This window comes from Ochotona princeps, chromosome 5 (assembly GCF_030435755.1).
Source record: "Ochotona princeps isolate mOchPri1 chromosome 5, mOchPri1.hap1, whole genome shotgun sequence".
NCBI lineage: Eukaryota > Metazoa > Chordata > Mammalia > Lagomorpha > Ochotonidae > Ochotona > Ochotona princeps.
Window position 1 is genome coordinate 91,235,225 of NC_080836.1, and position 19,904 is coordinate 91,255,128.

At 46.4% G+C, this 19,904-nt stretch overlaps 2 protein-coding genes and 1 pseudogene across 5 annotated transcripts in view; 2 read left to right on the forward strand and 1 right to left on the reverse strand.

The window, feature by feature from the left end:
* USP37 (ubiquitin specific peptidase 37) overlaps nucleotides 1-4,068 on the reverse strand; it is a 75,836-nt gene extending 71,768 nt beyond the window's left edge. The window contains exon 1 of the mRNA XM_058665003.1: nucleotides 3,869-4,068. The gene's annotated coding sequence lies outside the window, so the exon portion shown is untranslated. The remainder of the gene's footprint in view (nucleotides 1-3,868) is intronic.
* A 253-nt stretch (nucleotides 4,069-4,321) lies between these two features.
* Nucleotides 4,322-19,904, forward strand: part of CNOT9 (CCR4-NOT transcription complex subunit 9) — a 33,651-nt gene continuing 18,068 nt past the window's right edge. The window contains exon 1 of one of the 4 annotated variants that reach the window (XM_058665008.1): nucleotides 4,322-4,654. In XM_058665008.1, coding sequence (XP_058520991.1) covers nucleotides 4,631-4,654 — 24 coding nt within the window. In that variant the 5' untranslated portion in view covers nucleotides 4,322-4,630. Of the gene's footprint in view, nucleotides 4,655-4,910; nucleotides 5,171-19,904 lie in introns of those variants that run through there. The other 3 variants (XM_036493132.2, XM_004576827.2, XM_058665009.1) reach the window with 3 other exon arrangements.
* LOC118757878 (U2 spliceosomal RNA) lies at nucleotides 7,917-8,007 on the forward strand (annotated as a pseudogene).

Here is a 19,904-nt window from a genome sequence, read left to right on the forward strand (position 1 = left end):
TAAGATGAACTATGTCGATCAGTGGATTCTTCAGCGACCTCATCGTGCTTGGAATGGTGAGACAGGCAGCAATTCAGAATTGTTAAACTACCAAAACCACTTGAGCAAGACCCTTGGAGCATGAACCACATCAGGGACCTGGGATGGGTGGGAGGCTGGGTGGAGCTTCTCCTTTTATCTCCCCTTTTTCCCCAGATACAGGGAAAAAAATGTGGAAATAATTCTCTTACCCACTTTCCTGTAGCCCTTGAACCTCTGTGCCCTAATTAACGATGTAAAGATTGTCAAAAATAAAAAAAATTATATGCTGGACTCAGAACTCTAATCAGGAAAAGACAGAAGACAGAGCAGATCAATCATTCATCTCAGCTATATGTTGGCAGCGAAATATGGGGCAAACGGAGACTTTATGATGGACCATATCAATCAGTGGACAACCTCATCGAGCGAAACTGGCAGCGATTCATAACCGGAGAACTATTAACACCACTCGAGCACATATCTCAGAGCATGCCCCACATCCGGGACTCGGGGTGGGCGGGAAACCGGGTGGGGCTTCCCCCTCAATATCCCCCTTTACCTCAGATACAAGATGGAAACAATGTGGACATAATAGTATTACCCACTTCCCTATCCCCCTGAACCTTTTTTTTTTCTTTTCTTTTTCTTTCTTTAACTGTAATTAACTATGTAAAGATTGTCAACAACACAATAAAATAGATTATTAAAAAAAAATTATAAAAAGATTTATTTATTTTGATTTGAAAGGCAGACACACAGAGAGGACAGAGAGGAAGATTCTCCGCCCACTGATTCACTCCCCAAGTAACAGCAATAGCCAGAGCGGTGCCTATCCGAAGCCAGGAGCCCAGAGCCTCTTCTGAGACTCCCACACAGGTCTAGGGTCCCAAGGCTTTGGACCACCCTAAATTGCTTTCCCAGGCCACAAGCAGGGAGCTGGATGGGAAGCAGGGCCACAGGAATCAGAACAGGCTTCTGTCTGTATGGCATCCCCGTGCATTCAAGGCGAGGACCTTAACCAGGCCCAAGAACCTACATTTTTAACCACTACCACAGTTCACCCTCTTCACTAAATCATGGTCATCACTTTCTATTCTCTGGTGTCAGGATTTTCCCACCAACCAATCCTTTACATTACAATGTCCTTTCCAAACAACTACTCCACCAACCTGCACTTGCTACTGGTCTCCCCGCCCTAAAAAGAGGGGGAAGGCATGATACAGACACAGAACTTGTGTACTCCAACAGAATAAAAACATTTGATAATGCCAAGTACTTGCTACCAATGCTAATTCCCTTCCCAACATTTTTAAATAGCTTATCACTACCTAGAAAATAAGTTCAAATACCTGCTTACTATTTCCTACTTCCTATTTTTCAACCCTAATACTATACAATATACAAAAAATACAATTGCAATATCGCCTTGATAATCTAAGCATGAAATGTGCTGCATTATCTATTTATTTACGTTGGTCTCAAAGTTCAATCTGTTGTTAGAATAGACAAACCACTACGCTGATTTTTCAAGGACTTTTTTTCTTAAAGACCCCCATAAAGCAAATGTACAAAGGACATAAAATCAGTGATACAGCAGTAATTAAAAAAGTAAAAGCAAGTTGGTGTTATGACTGAAAGAAGGAAGTTGATCTAGATAAAGTTTATTTCTAACTGAGAGTTTAAAAGCTGAATGATTTTATAAGAATGTTAACATTATCCAAAGTCAGAAAACCCTTTTTATCTTACATGTGCCTTAATCTGTCTGCACAACGAAAATATTTGTCAAATGTTAAGAATAGAAGCTGGTGTTTGTCGAAGGCACAATGGTTCTTACAAGTTCCAGTCTTGCTATTCAGTTAATTTATTCTTGAGAAATAAAAATGGAATAAGCACTAGCATATATTCTAGTAGGAGACAAACTTAAAGAATCACTCAGGTTAAATACACAACTACAAGTTATGAAAAATGATAAAAAGCAAAATGCAAGTCAATAGTGGAACATCAGGTGGGGGAGTGGGATAGACAGCAGGGAACAGCAGAAAAAAAAAACTCTGAAAAAGAACCAATGGCCACTTATGCCAAAAACTGGAGCTGGAACATAGTGGTGCTGGAACAGGTCAGGCAAACACAACAGCACACATAGAGGCCCTGAAAGTTGGTGTGGCCAGGGAAACCAAGAGCAATGTGGCTCATGTGTAGTGAGGAGAATGCAAGGAAAAGCTAAGGAAACAGGCAAGAACCCAGGGATGCAGTCCTGTGGACCACAGTGAGGATCTTGACATGTTATCTGAAATTCAATACGTTAGCAACAGGCTATCCACTGAAGGGTTTCAAGTCAACAAACTGACATTGAGTAACTGGGTAAAATAATAACTGGCAAAGAGAATGAAGAAAATAGGGCAACCAAAGAGGAGCATGTTGAAGTTGCTCATCTTTCAACAATAATTACTGCCTTTTGGCCATTCACTATGTTCCATGTGCTTAACTAGGCTATTTCATTGAATCCTCACGACCCAATAAGGTGAGGATTCCTAGTACACTCCCATTGGACAAGTGAGAATACTGAGTCAGACATCAAATGGAAAAGGGCTGTGGCTTGAGCTATAAAGTGACAGTGATTGTGAAACTGGTAAAGAAACAGATATATTAGAAGTAAAACAAAACTTGAAAAGAACAGGACATGTGGGACAAAGACCAAGTCAAGAATGCTAAATTTCCTGTCTTGTGTAAGTAGCCAAATGGATGATGCCATTGACGGAAATGGAAAACGTAGAATAGGGGTCTGGAGAGGAAGGACAAGAGTTTGTCCAGATGTCAAACAGATGGTTGGATATTTAAATACGAATTGAAAACGTAAGAGATCAGAAATAAAGTCTTAAGACATCCACAAATACGTGAAATGTAAAGCTTAGGGAGAAATGGAAACGCAAAAGAGAACTTAGAACCAGAGGCCAAATATCCATTTTACTTGATGGATACCTAAGAGAAAGGATTACTTTGTATCGCAGGGTTTTCCAGTTCTCCTCCAACTTTCCGCACAGTGCAACACTACTTATGAGCTTCTGCCTCTGGCGAGATTAGATCTCTTGTACCCAGTTTGGAAATGTCAAGAGTCCCTCTGGGCTCCAATCTAGCACTGAACTTTACGCAACTGCACCCACATCCACAGCTCCAAGGACTATCAACACGGCAGATAACATTCAAGCATAGACTAGGTCTCCAGCCCGGAACAACCACAGCATTCTCGCCACTCCCCCTTAGCACTTCAAGTCAAGGAGCCTCCGCTGCCCCGCCGAAGGCGTTTACACCACATGGCAATGGGAAAAGGATTATCCGGAAACCACTTCAGAACACAGGGCTCGGGCGCCAATGACATCCTCCTTTCCCGAATGACAGGTTCGATCTGCCGGCTAGAGAAAGGAAGCAACCAGACACTACCAAAACCAACACTGATGCCTGTGAGTGAAGTGAGTGAAGGATGACTGGGTGGAGAACGGTCAAGAATGATCATCAGAGTGAGGGGCATGTCCACACGGCCACACAAGTCAGCCAGAGAGACGGAAGGCCTCCCTGGAGGTGAGGGACGAGCGGAGAACGCCGACAGTCCGAGACAGAGATGAAGAGGGCCCGGGTTGGGGTACAGGGAGCCGGTGACAGTCCAGGCGGGTCAAAGGCGCGGGGAGGCCGGCAGGGGGACACCCGAGGGAGCCCCCAGAGTCGCCGGCGCGGCGACCCCAGCGCCAGCCGGGCGAACTTCACGAGCGGGAACGCCGAGTGGGTGGGCGGACCGCACCAGGCAGGCAGGGACAGACAACGGCCCCACCGAGGAGCCGCCCCCGCTTCTTACCTGTGCCAGAGGCCGGAGCTCCCGACTGGCCTGCCGAGAGCACGGAGGCCACGCGGAACGGCGAGAGCCGGCAGAAAAGACCAAAAAAAAAACTCCGGGCCCGAAGGCGCCAGGCCGCTCGCTCCCCCTGGGCAGGGAGAGCAGCTGATGGCGGGAACTATGACCACACGCAAACACGTACGCAAGCACGTACGCACGCACACTCGCCGCGCCCCAAGGTCGGCGCCTGCGCGATAGCCCGCAAACTCCGCCCCTACGCACACCCCATTCGCCTTCGCCCCGCCCAGCACACAACGAGGCCCGGACCAATAGCCGTGACCGTAGTACGCAAGCGCACTTTCACCTCGCTTCCTTTCGTCCTCCCACCATTCCCTCCTCAGGCCAACCGGGCATGCGCGGTACTCGTCCTAGCGCTCCTGTCTTGCTTTTCCCGCCCTTCCCTGGTCTTGGTGGAGGGGCAGAGTTCACGCCTCTGTATGCCGAGGAGGCGAGGACTAGTCGGCCACCGACGCCCTGCTAGTCCCAAACGAAAGGGGCAAAGGACCGCACTTTCCCGGGGACTGTGAACTCGGCCGAGGGCTAGGAGGCGGGAAGAAGCTGTGTGGGCGGGGTCAGGGGTGAGAGGTCAGAAGGCCGCGGCGGGGGGCGGAGCGAGCCGGAGGCGGATGGCGGCGGCTCCCCATCTTCAGCGGCTGAGGCGTTGAGATCGCGACGCGGTCCGGCGCGTCTGGCGGAGCAAGGCGAGCGGTGGGCGCTCCCAACATGCACAGCCTGGCGACGGCTGCGGTGAGTGGCTGGGCCGCGCGGCCCGAGGAGGCCCGGTCCTGGTGCCCTCGGCCCGCGAGGCCCCGGCTGCCCTTCGCCGTGGGCGAGCCCGGCCTGGCGTCTCGGAGCCCGCGGCCTCCTGCGCGGCGCGGCGCGGCGCGTTCCTGCTGGGCGGCGGGGCCTGCGTCGCGCGCCGAGCTCCGAGCGCCTCTCTCGCGGCCCTGGCGGGCCGGTCAGTGATGGAGGGCCCCGGCCGGCGGTTTCGGGGGCGCTCGGGTGCCGAGCTCGCCGCGGGGAGGAGAGGCTCACACCGCTGGCCTCGAGAAGGGCACCGTGGCTGCCGCTGAGCTCACATTTCAAACCTTTGTCGCGCATCTTGTAGCGAGAAAGGCGGAGCGTGTCCGAAGGAACCCCAGCATCTAGCTTTTAAGTCCAGGTACCTCGCTATGGCCCCCGAGGCCTCGAGGGAGCTGGTCCTTGCCCCACGTTGACAGCTAAACTTCGTGGCACCTGCTCCGCTGGCCGGCTCTTCAGCAGGTGCGCTTGCTGATCTCTGTACCTGGACCGTCCTGCTTCACACTCTTACACACACACGATGTGAATTTAGCGGGTTCATCGTCCCCCAGACTCCCACCTTTCATCTGCCTCAACGCCGTTTGTAATCGCTTTGACTACAACACCCTTTACAGATCCTGATGTATGGTTATTGTCTCCTTGTCTCTTTAGGAGTTAGCACATTATCTGATACAGGGTAAGAACTCAAGGCCATTGCTGGTTCAAAGAATTTAGTTGTGTGGGTTTGCTCACTGAGATCCAATGGGAACACACTCCTCTGAAGGCCAAGTTCACTTTGTTTCAGCAGGGAGATGCGATTTAAGGATAGTAAGGGACTGAGAGGGCAGTGTGTGGGGAAACACCAAAAATTTGCCTTAACTTTGTAGAAAGTGAGAAATTTGAGGTGAAGGTGCCTTGGCAGTGAGATGTTGCTTAGTGAGATGTGATCTCTGTCATTTCCAGGGTCGGTACCATCACTGTCCCCTGTCACCATGTGTCTGTAGCTGTTCACAGTGGAGATCTTTCATCTCTGTTAGGCAGTTGTCATTTCCTGGCTCTTTTGTTTCTTCTGAATTATGCATAGAATTTAGCAAGAAGCAATTGCAAGATGAGGGTGCTGCTGGTAGAGAAGAAGCAGGAGAAATGAGGGACTTCTAGGGTTGGCTGGCCCAGTCTTCCAAATTGGACCAGGTCTTCCTCCCTGTTTATACCTTTGTGACTCCTAAAACGCTGTAGCCATATGATTCGCTTTCAGCTAGCTAACTAGCTAGCTAGCTAGAGAAATAATAGCAGTGCGTAAGTGTGTGACAGGGTTTACTCCCTCTTTTAATACCTTGCTCCTAGATTTCAGCCTCAGCTGCTCTTTAATTCCTGCCTCAGTAAAGAACTATGGAGACTGTTTTGGTTTAACAGAGCTATCAATTTTTTTTTTTAATGTTAAGCTGATGAAACCTAGGGATGCCTTAGGAAGATGCATTTGATACACATTTTTTTCAAAAAAAAAAAAATTCCTGGGGCCTGTGTTGCAGCCTAGTGGGATGGCAGGTTAAGCTGTCCACCTGCAGTGCTAGCATCTCATTTGAGTCCTGGTTCCTTTCTCAGCTACTCCAGCTCCCTGATAATGCAGTGTGCCTGGGAAAGCAGCAGCAGAAGGTCCATGTGCTGGGGACCCTGCCACCAACATTGGAGACCAGGGTGAAATTCTGGGTTCCTAGTTTGGCTGGGACCCGCCCCTGCCAACTCCCACCCCTGCAGGTTGTGGCCACTGAGTGAATCAGCAAAAAGAAGCTCTCTTTGTCACTCTAACTTCCAAATAAAGATACAAAATTTCAGGGCGAGCACTGTGACACAGCAGGCTATTCCTCTGTCAATATCACTGGCAACACTTGTGGATGCTGGTTCAAGGCCCTAGATGCTTCCCTTCTGATCTACCTCCCTGCTAGTGGCTGGGAAAAGCAACAGAAAATGACCCGAGTCCTTGGGCCCCTGCACCCATGTGAGAGACCCAAAGGAAGCCGCTGGCTACCAGCTTTGGGTCAGGTGAACTCTGGCTGCTGTGGCTTTTTGGGGAGTGAACCAGTGGAGAGAAATCAATCAATTTCTCTCTCCTCCTCCCCCTCCCTCTCTCTCTTCCCCCCCATCTCTGTTATTCTACCTTTCAAATAATGAATTAACTAAATGTTCAAGTCTTTTTTAAAAATTAAATAAAATTTGGGACTGGCGCCGTGGCCTAGCGGCTAAAAGTCCTCACCTTGAACGCGCTGGGATCCCGTGTTGGCTCTGGTTCTAATCCCAGCGGCTCCACTTCCCATCCAGCTCCCTGCTTTTGGCCTGGGAAGGCAGTCAAGGATGGCCCAAAGCCTTGGGACCCTGCACCCATGTGGGAGACCTGAAGAAGGTTGCCTGCTCCTGGCTTCGGATCAGCACAGCACCGGCCGTTGCAGTCACTTGGGTAGTGAATCATTGGATGGAAGATCTTCTCTGTCTCTCCTCCTCTCTGTATATCTGACTTTGCAATAAAAGAAAATAAATCTTTAAAAAATTTTGAATAAAATTTTAGAAAATTTATAGCAATTCCTGCTGTCAGTTCTACTATCCCTGAACTCTTGTGTTCTTTTCACTTTATTTAATCACTCTTCCTTGCAGTTGTGATGGACTCCCAGAATCATCCTCATGGGCAATAGAACACGTACATTCTAAAGCAGAAGAAGGCCTGTGAAGATCAGTCAGTCTGATTCTAGCCATAATGGCTAGAACTGGTCAGGTCCAAAGCCAGGAGCCAGAGACTTTATGCATGACTCCCAAAGGGGTACAGAAGCCCAAGCACTGCCACTTCCTCAGGGAGCTGGATTGGAAGTAGAGAAGCTGTGGTTTGAACCAGCACCTAAATGAGATGCTGTTGCCACAGCGGGGCAGCTTGACTCACTGAGCCACAGCACTAGCCCATAAATTCTTTTTTTCCAGCCCCATAGTTCTTCAGTTCATAGTTTTGTATGGCTTGTGAATGGTGTTATAAATATTCTAGTGGGTAATTACAACACAATGTAATTAATGAATAAATTTAAATAAAAAAAATAAATAAATATTCTAGTGGCCTTTGGCAGAAAATTGGTTCCTCATTGCAGTTCTAAATTATCTAATTGACTGTTTCCATTTGAACCTCCTGTGGAAACTTTAGGGAAAATGCCCAACTTTTCTAACATTTATTTTGTAAAAGCCTTTTTTTTATATCGCTTCTCGGCCTTTTGGCTAAGATCAAGTGTAGAAAAGGAGAGAGAGAGGCAGAGCAATCTTTTTTTTAAAAGATTTATTTATTTTATTACAAAGTCAGATATATAGAGAGGAGTAGAGAGGGGAAGATCTTCCATCCGATGATTGACTCCCCAAGTGAGCCGCAACAGCCGGTGCTATGCCAATCCGAAGCCGGGAACCAGAAGCTTCTTCCGGGTCTCCCACGCGGGTGCAGGGTCCCAGAGCTTTGGGCCGTCCTCTACTGCTTTCCCAGGCCACAAGCAGGGAGCTGGATGGGAAGTGGAGCTGCCGGGATTAGAACCGGTGCCCCATGTGGGATCCCTGAGCGTTCAAGGTGAGGACTTGAGCTGTTAGGCCAGGCCCTGAGGCAGAGCAATCTTACATCATCTACTGACTCACTCCCCAAGTGGCCCCAACAGCTGGGGCTGGGTCAGTATAAACCCAGGAGCCTGGAACTCTGTTGGTGTCTCCCACATGGTTGGCAGGGACCTGAATCCTTAGACCATCCTCTGCTTTTGGGGGCATGTTAACATTGACCTAGATTGGAAACGGAGTAGCTAGTACTAGAACTGTCCCTCCAGTGTGGGATGCCAGTGTTGCAAGCAGTGGCTTAACCTGTTGCCCTGGCCCCACTGAATTTTTAAAAATAAGTTTGAAAATGCCATCTGGCTCTTATAAGTTTATGATACTAGTTAAGCTAAAACTTCTGGAATGATTAGAAAGTATGTCTTAGGCCAGTGTTGTGGCCTATCAGGTAAAGTGGTCACCTGTGACACTGGTATCCCATGTGGACACTGGTTTGAGTCCTGGCTGTTGCATTCTTTGATCCAGCTTCTGCTAAAGCTGAGAAAGCAGTAGAGGATGGTTCAAGTGCTTGGCCCCCTGCACCCAAGGCCAGATGAAGCTCGTGTTTTCCATATGGCTGCGAAACTATTGGGGAGATACACATATGACTAATTTGTTTTACTTGAAAGAGCTGGGGGCAGTGAGGAGAGACCTCTCCATCCATAGTTCACTCCCCAAATGGTCACAATGGACAGAGCTGGGCTGATCCAAATCCTGGGAGCCAGGTCTGCCACGTGGGTACAGAGACCTAAATACTTTGAGTCATCCCAGGCCATTAAATGCTGGGAGCTGGATTGAGAGTGTAGCAGCCAGGAGTCAAACTGGTATCCATATGGGATGCCAGTGCCATAGGTGGAACATTAACCTGCTACACCACTCTGCCAGCCCCTTCATGTGCTTTAAAAAACAAGAAAATGTCTAGGAATGAGAATGTGGTGCAGCAGTTAAGCTATGACTTGGAACATATTTATTTGAGTGTCTGGTTCAAGTCCTGGCTACTCTGCTTCTAGTTCAGCTTTGTGCTAATGTGTATCCAGCTGGATAACAGATAATGAGTGTGGTGCTGGGGCCCCTGCCATCATGTGGGAGACTTGAACTCTGTCTCTATCTCCCTACCTTTCAAATGGAAGGAAAATAAGTTTATTGTTATTTATTTTAGTTATTTGAAAGGCTTGGTTGGAGAGATCTTTCATCTGCTGATTGACTCCCCAAATGGCTGCAGTAGCCATGGCTGGGCCAGACCAAAGCCAGGAAGCAGCAGCTCCTTCTGGATCTCTTACGTGGGTGTAGAGTGCTTGGGTGATCTGCTGCTGCTTTCCCATGTGCGTTAGCAGAGAGCTACATCAGAAGAGGAGCAGCCTGAACTTGAACTGGTGCCCATATGAGATGTCAGTGTAAGAGGTGGCAACTTTACCCACTATATTACACTGCCAGACCTATGTATCTTTTGAGTGTGGTTTCTTTGAATTCCGTCATTATTTCAATAGCACACTTGGGAAAACAACTCTGTGGATAAACCTGTTTCACGTTAGCAGAGTAGTCCCATTTATTCATTTCCAGATAAAGATGATAGAAAAACAACTATTGTGTCTCTGCAACTTAAATAAGTTATGGTACAGTTTAGCTATTTTCTGTTTAATAAAGTGATGATTCACCGATAAATCATTTTGTTTGCAGTATTTGAGCAAATATGGGTGTGTTTTATTTAACTTTTGAGTGTCTTTCTACTTATCACATTAAATATTGAACCCTTTCAAAGAGATGCCAGATCAACTATTAGTAGAAACCCTGGGTTTATGATGCTTGGAATTAGCTAGTGATGACTCATTTGGTGAAGGTCTTGCCTCTGTTGAGCATTTTTTTTTTAAATTTTTTTTTTTTAAAGATTTTATTATTGGAAAGCCGGATATACAGAGAGGAGGAGAGACAGAGAGGAAGATCTTCCATCCGATGTTTCACTGCCCAGGTGAGCCACAACTGGCCGGTGCGTGCCGATCCAATGCCGGGAACCTGGAACCTCTTCCAGGTCTCCCACGCATGTGCAGGGTCCCAAAGCTTTGGGCCGTCCTCTCCTGCTTTCCCAGGCCACAAGCAGGGAGCTGGATGGGAAGTGGAGCTGCCGGGATTAGAACCGGCGCCCATATGGGATCCCAGGGCTTTCAAGGCGAGGACTTTAGCCGCTAGGCCACGCCGCCGGGCCCTGTTGAGCATTTTTAAAAGAAATATTTGTAATCTTTTTCTGTATGTGAAACATTAAGCAGAAAAGTTCCCTCCTAAATGTTGCTAAAATAAACCTTTTACCATATCTAGTAAAGTGACAAGTTACTGTATGATTATTATTAATGTACAGCAGAACATTTTTCTGATTTTGAAAGAATTGAAGAGGATATCTGATACTCTAAATCAAATGTTAGATAAATGACTGTTGTCAAGATAGGTAATGAATGATACTCTATGCAAATCCCATTGTTAAAGGGCTGTTATGAGAGTATTAAATGAAAGACGCTGGTAGCATCTTAAAAGTAATTTTTCTTTTTTTAATTTTTTAAAAAATTAATTTTTATTGCAAAGTCAGATGTACAGAGAGGAAAATCCTCTGTCCAATGATTCACTCCCCAAGTGACCACAAAGGGTGGAGCTGTGCAGATCCTAAGCCAGGAACGAGGAGCTCTTCTGGGTCTCCCACGTGTGGGTACAGGCTCCCAAGGCTTTGGGCCATCCTCGACTGCCTTCTCAGGACACAAGCAGGGAGCTGGATGGGAAGCGGGGCTGCCGGGATTAGAACTGGCATTCACATGGGATCCCAGTGTGTGCAAGGTGAGGACTTCAGCTGCTAGGCCACCACACCGGGCCCCAAGAAGTAAGTTCTTCAACTCAGAAGAGTATTTGTGATTTTAATGGTAGGCCATGCCAGATTTGGTGATTCCAGAGAGAAGTAAACTGGAGTTCAAATGTGATTCTACCATATATTTATTGTCCACTTCAATCATGTTAAACTTACCATTACCTGCTTCCCCTTAGAAGATTGAGAATGATGTGAAGTAGTCTACAGTGCCTGGAACCTAGTATACCAATAAATCATAAGTAGCGGACAGATAGAGATAAATCTTTTGTCCACTGATTCACTCCCCAGATGACTGCAATGGCTGGAGTTAAGCCGGTCCATAGCCAGGAACTTTGCTTTGTAATTTGATGATCTGATATTTTTAAAAAGATTTATTGTTATTGGAGAGGCGGACATACAGAGAGAAGAAGATACAGAGAAATATCTTGCATCTGCTGGTTCAATCCCCAAGTGGCTGCAACAGCAGGAACTGAACCAATGCTGAGCCAGGAGTTTGTCCCACATGTATGCAGGGTCCCCGGGCTTTGTGCTGTCCTCTTCTGCTTTCTCAGACCACAGGCAGGGAGGTGTATGGGAATCCTTGGAGGAGCCAAGACATGACCTGGCATCCATATGGGATCCTGGCACGTGCAAGGTGAGGACCTTCACTCACTAGGCTACCGTGCCAAGCACAATAATCAGATTCTTATTGAACCTATAGATACATTGCAGGAAATCTGTTAATTCCGTGAAATGTGGAGATATTTGTATCTGCAGAAAAAGATAGTGGTTTTTTATAGTTTTTCAAACTTGTTGGCCCCTGCTGTCCTTATTAGCATCCTGCTATTATTGTCTAGGGTTTTGTTTTTTAGATTTATTTATTGAAAGGTGAAATGATACAAGGGGAGACAGGAATGAGAGACAAAGAGATGTATCCTCTGGTTGACTCCCCAAATACCCTTAACAGCCAGGGCTATGGCAGACCAAAGCCAGGGATGCTGTCTGGTTTCCCATGTAAGTGGCATGAATCCAAATACTTGGACCATCATCCAGTGCCTTCGTGGGAGCATTAGAAGGAAGCTGAATTGAAAGCAAAATAGCCAGGACTCAGGCTGGCACTGAGACACAAGGTGTGGGAGTCCTAAACAGAAGCTTGGTTTGCTGCACTACAACACTTATGCATTAGTGGTGAACAAGGAAGATTGAGAAGTATCTTTAAATACAGAATGGGATAAGGAGGAAATCTTCCCATTCTTGTCTACTGATAGTTTCACCAGTTTTTTTTTTTTTAAAGATTTATTCATTTTATCACAGCCAGATATACACAGAGGAGGAGAGACAGAGAGGAAGATCTTTTGTCCGATGATTCACTCCCCAAGTGAGCCGCAACAGCCGGTGCTGCGCCGATCCGAAGCAGGGAACCTGGAACCTCCTCTGGGTCTCCCACGCGGGTGCAGTGTCCCAATGCATTGGGCCGTCCTCGACTGCTTTCCCAGGCCACAAGCAGGGAGCTGGATAGAAAGTGGAGCCGCCGGGATTAGAACCGGCGCCCATATGGGATCCCGGAGCTTTCAAGGCAAGAACTTTAGCCGCTAGGCCACGCCGCCGGGCCCCTAGTTTCACCAGTTTTTAAATGATAAAAGAATCAAGGTATTGTTTGAACTCTAGGACAGTATTATACAGATTTAATGCAATCCCAGTCAAAATTTCAGCAACGTTCTTCTCAGAAATAGAAAAGATAGAAACACAAAAAACCACAAATAGCCAAATGTATCCTGAAAATAAAAGTAAAGCTGGGTCTGGTGCAATAGCCTAGCAGCCGAAGTCCTCACCTTGCACACACCAGGATCCCATATGGGCGCCAATTCTAATCCCGGCAGCTCTGCTTCCCATCCAGTTCCCTGCTTGTGGCCTGGAAAAGCAGTCGAGGACGGCCCAATGCTTTGGGCCGCTGCTCCCGCGTGGGAGACCTGGAAGAAACTCTTGGCTTCAGATCTGTGCAGCTCCAGCCTTTGTAGGCAGTTGGGGAGTGAATCATTGGACGGAAGATCTTCCTCTCTGTACATCTGACTTTGTGATAAAAATAAATAAATCTTAAAAAAAAACAAACTCAGGCTCCCTAGCTCTCAGGACAATACAATTAAAAACCTCATTGACGTTCCACCCAACTTCAGTGAGATTGCTCTACATTCAGAACTCTGCTTAACAACACCTGCTGGCGTATATGTGGGGAGAAAAGGTACCCTACTTCACTGTTGGTGATTGTAGGCTGATGTAACCGCTGTGTAAGTCACAATGGAGAGTGCTAAGACAACAGAAAATTAATTTGCCATATGACCCAGCTATCCTACTTCTGTGATTATATCCAAAGGAAATAAAATCTGCATATGAGAAAGTAAACTGTAATGCTGTATTACAGCAGTGTAATCTATAATAATGAAGACATGGAGACAACCCTGATGCCCATCAAAAGAGGAATGGATAAATAAGTTGTGTCACATCTATTATGTGGGATACTATTCAGTCATTAAAAAGAATGAAGTTCTACCATTTGCAACAAAATGGTCCCTACTAGATACTGTTACACTAAGTGAATTCAGTTAATCCCAAAAGGACAAATATCGGGGCCCGGCGGCGTGGCCTAGCGGCTAAAGTCCTCGCCTTGAAAGCCCCGGGATCCCATATGGGCGCCGGTTCTAATCCCGGCAGCTCCACTTCCCATCCAGCTCCCTGCTTGTGGCCTGGGAAAGCAGTTGAGGACGGCCCAATGCATTGGGACCCTGCACCTGCGTGGGAGACCTGGAAGAGGTTCCAGGTTCCTGGCTTCGGATCGGCGCGCATCGGCCCGTTGCGGCTCACTTGGGGAGTGAATCATCGGACGGAAGATCTTCCTCTCTGTCTCTCCTCCTCTGTGTATATCTGGCTGTAATAAAATGAATAAATCTTTAAAAAAAAAAAAAAAAAAAAAAAAGGACAAATATCATATAATCTCTCTGATATAAAGCAACCTTTATCCAAATACAAGACCAATATGTATATATAAACATTTTATGTACACATACTCAAACTGCATAATGTAGACTAGCATGCTGAGAAATAAAAATATTTTGCAGTATGCATCTCTGTTTCCGAATAAAAGATGGACTCCCAACGGAACTGTCAAATACATCTTGACAATAGGATGCTAGACTTTCTGTCATTGCTGATACCTACAGTGTCATGATGCACGTAAATGTCAGAATGATTTGTGGCTGTTATTGCAGGATTATACTATTTTAATAATATAGGGAAAATCAGTTGAAGGGAGGGGAAATCCCTGAGCGTATGAAACTGTATCATAAAAAAATAAATTATAAGTATCTTCTAATTATTCAATTATGTTTTTTTAAAAGTACATACAAGAGCCTGCATAATGGCTTAGTGAGTAAAGCTGCTACCTAAAATGGCAGTATCCCATACGGACCCTGATTTGTATCCCTGCTGCTCTACTTGATCCCACTCCCTGCTCATGTCCCTAGAGAAGCAGTGGAAGATGGCTCCAGTGCTTGGGTCCATGGCTCAGCCCTGGCCATAGTAGCCACTTGAAGGGTAAAGGAAATAGAAACCTTACTATCCTTCTTTCCTCTCCCTGTAATTCTTGACTGAACCATTTTTAAGATTTACTTGGTTTTGTGATGGTATAGGTTGAACCACTGCTCTGCTGTGACCAAGCTCCCTGCTAATACAGCTGCGAAAGTAATAGACGATAGCCAAATAGTCAAGCTCTTGCACCTATGTGTGAGACCCAGATGGAGATCCTGGGCTCCTGACTGGCCCATCCCTGCCTGTTAACTGCCATTTGGAAGTGACCCATGGCTCTCTCCCTCCGTCACTCTGCCTTCAAATAAATGTTTTTAAATGCACGCATTTGTTTTTTTTAAAGTGCAACAGCATTTTTTTTAAAGAGATTTATTCATTTTATTACAGCCAGATATACACAGAGGAGGAGAGACAGAGAGGAAGATCTTCCGTCCGATGATTCACTCCCCAAGTGAGCCGCAACTGGCCGATGCACCGATCCAAAGCCGGGAACCTGGAACCTCCTCCGGGTCTCCCATGCGGGTGCAGGGTCCCAAGGCTTTGGGCCGTCCTTGACTGCTTTCCCAGGCCACAAGCAGGGAGCTGGATGGGAAGTGGAGCTGCCGGGATTAGAACCGGCGCCCATATGGGATCCCGGGGCGTTCAAGGCGAGGACTTTAGCTGCTAGGCCACACCACCGGGCCCCAGCATTTATTTTTTTTTTAAAGATTTTTTTTTTTAATTGGAAAGGCAGATATATAGAGAGGAGAGACAGAGAGGAAGATCTTCCATCTAATGATTCACTCCCCAAGCGGCTGCAATGCCCAGAGCTGATCGGAAGCCAGGAGCCCCTTCTGGGAGTTTCCCACGTGGGTGCAGGGTCCCAAAGCTTTGGGCAGTCTTCGACTGCTTTCCCAGGCCACAAGCAGGGAGCTGGATGGGAAGTGGTGCTGCCGGGATTAGAACCGGCGCCCATATGGGATCCCGGGGCTTTCAAGGTGAGGACTTTAGCCGCTAGGCCATCAGGATTAGAATCAGCTCCCATATGTAATCCCATTGTGTGCAAGACAGGGAACTTAGGCACTTGGGTACTGTGCCAGGCCCAACACCATTTTTTCTCACCTGCTCTAGCCCTTCTTTCATTTCCCATCCTCTGTTTAAAAAGACATTAATTTTTCGGGCCCGGCGGCGTGGCCTAGCGGCTAAAGTCCTCACCTTGAAAGCCCCGGGATCCCATATGGGCGCCGGTTCTAATCCCGGCAGCTCCACTTCCCATCCAGCTCCCTGCTTGTGGCCTGGGAAAGCAGGAGAGGACGGCCCAGAGCTTTGGGACCCTGCACCCGCATGGGAGACCCGGAAGAGGTTCCTGGTCCTGGCATCAGATTGGCGCGTGCCGGCCTGTTGCGGTTCACCTGGGCAGTGAACCATCGGATGGAAGATCTTCCTCTCTGTCTCTCCTCCTCTCTGTATATCCGGCTTTCCAATAATAATAAAATCTTTTAAAAAAAAAAAAGACATTAATTTTTCAACTTGTTCAGTTTTTGTAAAGGTGCTTCTAAACTTGCAGGATTCAGAAGGCAAGTAAGATAGCATTTTTCACTGGTTAGCATCAGTCTAGTGAGGCACTGCAATGGTGCACCAATGTTTTATCTAGGAAAGATGTCCAGAATATTTTCACTAATAGCTAGTCCTACAAATTAGTAATTAAAAATGTAAGAATATTTCCTTTTACTCTCCCAAGCAGTTTAGTTCCTCTGCGTGTGTTTAAAGATGTATTTATTGGACCCAGCACAATAGCCTAGTGGCTAAATCCTCCCCTTGCATCCACCAGGATCCCATTTGGGCATTGGTTTGTATCCAGTTTCCTGCTTTGGGAAAACAATAGAGAATGTCCCAGAAGTTTGGGACCCTGCACCCACGTGGGAAACCTGGAAGAAGCTCCTGGCTCCTGGCTTTGGATGGGCTCAGCTCTGGCCACAGCAACTTCTTGGAAAGTAAACCAGTGAATGGAATATCTGTCTCTGTATCTATCTCCTTACTTCTGTATATCTGATTTTCTGATGGAAAAAAAATTATCTAAATAGCCTCACAATTTGGAGTCTTTTTTTGCAGTGGGTGACCACAGCCGTAGGAGCACAAAAAAGTGCTGAGTGTTGGCCTTCCAGGGTGCCAGACACCGTGTTCTGCTGGCATCAGATCAGTTTGTAGCTGGGAATGGGGCCTGGTGTTTGGGACTCATTGTAAATTAACCAGTGGCTCCTGGGCCACGGGAGAGTTAAGAGGATGCCACACCCAAATCAGATTGGCTGTAGTGGGAGTATTGGGAATTCACCGATCAGTGGGTACTACCAGGATAGATCTGAGTTGCTGAAGCAGTGTTTCTGAGGCCTCCTTTAGTTACTGGGTTGTGAGGTTATCCAAAAGACTGCAGACAGGGGACCTAAAGGTAAAATGTGGTCATTGTTTGCCCCATGCTTTTCAAGTGATAGAGTACTGTAAATCAGTATTTTCCATCGTCTGATAGGGATAATATTTTCTAAAATCACTAGTTCCTAAGGTCCAATCTTTTAACAGGATGGAAAGGGTAGATGCGCTGATAGTACTTCTTTTGCTATTGGGAGCAGGTGGGAAGCCATCTCCTGCCTTCTATCAGTGGTACTTTAGAAGCCTAGAATTCCTTGAGGAGCATCACTGATGGGGGTGATGAAACAGCTTTTAGCAAATCATGGCAAGACACTTTAAGAAGGCTTCAGATGTGTGCTATTTTAGTGCATTTAGCAGAACCTCTTGTGCTCCATTCTTTCAGACAATTGAAATGATACACATCAAGCCAAAAGCTTGTAATCAAGCTTCCATTTATAGCAATCCATTATTCAGGTTGCACAGTATAAATTTGAGCCCCCTGAAAGTCCGTCATACACTTTATTCTGTTCAGCAAAGTCCGTCATACACTTTATTCTGTTCCTTGTCTGTGCAAAGGTTAGTTAGGCCATCGTTCTGTCACATCTACCTGTAGGGAGAACTTTGTAAGTCCTGTGACATGCTGTAGTGTATTTCAGTTTCATTCTAGGGGATATCAGTAGATTAAGTCCGATGACCATTACCATTACCAATCTCAATTTTTTTTTTTACCTAATCTCTTATTCCTTATGGTTTTGGGAAGTGAAATGGAAAATACTGGGCATAGAGATAGGAATCACTTTGAATTTGTTAGAAATTTAGAGCTGAGGTAGCATAGTCATTTTTCTAATCTGCCCATTTTCCAACTAAGTTAAGGAACTTAACCAATCACAAGGCTGTTTGACAAGTGTGTAGAATCATAGAAATACACAAATTGGGGGAGAATATTGCAGCTCTTTTAGGATTTATTATTTTTTTATTGGAAAGATATACAGAGAGAAGGAGACAGAGAAGAAGATCTTCCATCTACTGGTTCACTCCCCAAGTAGCTGTAACTGCCAGAGATAAGTCAATTTGAAGCCAGGAACCAGGAGCTTTTTCCATGTCTCCCTTGCGGGCACATGGTCTCAAGGCTTTGAGCCTTGCTTAACTGCTTTCCCAGGCCATAGCAGAGAGCTGGATGGGAAATGGGACGGCTGGAATATAAACTGGTGCCCATATGGGGTCCCAGTGTGGGCAGGGTGAGGACTTCAGCCACTGAACCACTGTAACGGGCACAATATTGCAGTCTTTACTACAGTGAAATTGTTTTCTGAATCTATGAATAGCTCTTACACGAAGTAATGGTTCTCAAAGGGATGGAATTAGGGTATATATACAAATCATTAGAAGATAGGACTTTCCTAAATTCTATAGGTATTCTGCTTGGTGGAGAAGGATGTTAAATAGGGTGGAACTTGTAATTGGTGGGGAAAACATAACTTTCTCTCCCAGGTTATAGGAGTGACCTTTTGGCATAATAGCTGTGATGCTGCTTGGGGCATCTACAATTCATTTTGGAGTGCTTGGATTCACACCCTGGGAAGCAGCTGGTAGTGGATTGAGTAACTGAGTCCCTGCCATGCCCATGGAAAGTCAATTGAGTTCCAGGTTCTGACTTCTAGTCTAGACCAGTATTGACTGTTGTAGGCAGTTGGTGTGTGACCCAGTAGATGGGTGAGCCCTCCCTTCCTTCCTTTCTTCCTTTTCCCTCTCTCTCTCTTTTTATTAAAATTTGCATTCTTTTTATTTGAAAGATTTTTAACAAAGATTTTAACAAAGAAGGAAAGACAGAGATCTTCTGTTTGCTGGTTCATTCCCCAGTTGGCCACATGAGTGGAGTGAATCGATCAAGACCAGGAGCAGCTTCAGCTTCTGGGTCTCCCATGTGGATGCAGGAGCCCAAAGACTGGAGTCTTCCTCCATTACTTTCCCAGTTAATAAGCAAGGAGCAAATTAGAAATGGAGCAGTTGGGACATGAACCACACCCATATGGGAAACCAGTGCCGCAAGGTAGAGGATAAGCAATATGTGCCACTTGGCTGGCCCCCTTTTTCTGCCTTTCAAATAAATAAATAATCTAAAAGAACTGTAACGGGCATAGGGATTTTTCAAAAATATTTATTTTTATTGGAAAGGCAGATTTACAGAGTCAGAAAGATGTTCCATTTGATGATTCACTCCCCAAGTAGCTACCATGACCAGAGCTGAGCCGATCTGAAGCCAGGAACCCTTCTGGATCTCCCCCATGGGCCTGCAGGGTCCCAAAGACTTGGGTCATCCTCTACTGTTTTCCCAGGCCATAAGCAGAGAGCTGGATGGGAAGTGGAACAGATGGGACATGAATCTGGCATTCGTATGGGGTCCCAGCAGTAAGGGGAAGTTAACCAATTTAGCCATTGCACTGGGCCAAGTACTTTTTCTTTTTTTTTTAATCCGTACCAGTCGAGTGGTATGGTACTGCCCATTAAGCTGCCACTTAGGGCAGCCACACCACTTACTAGTGTCTTCATGACCAAACCCACCTCTGTTTCTTATCCAAGTTCTTGCTGATACCTGTCTTGAGAAACAGCGAATCATGACTAAAGTACTTGTGTTCTGATTGAAGTTAGCCTACTGTGCCATGGTACTGCTTCATCTGTGACATTAAACAAACAGACAACAAAAACAGTGCAATGGCTCAATGGCTAAATATTCACCTTGTGGACACAAGAGTCCCATACAGGTGCTGATTTGTATCCCAGCTGCTCCATTTCCCATCCAACTTCCAGTTTGTGGTCTGGGAAAGCAGTAGAGGA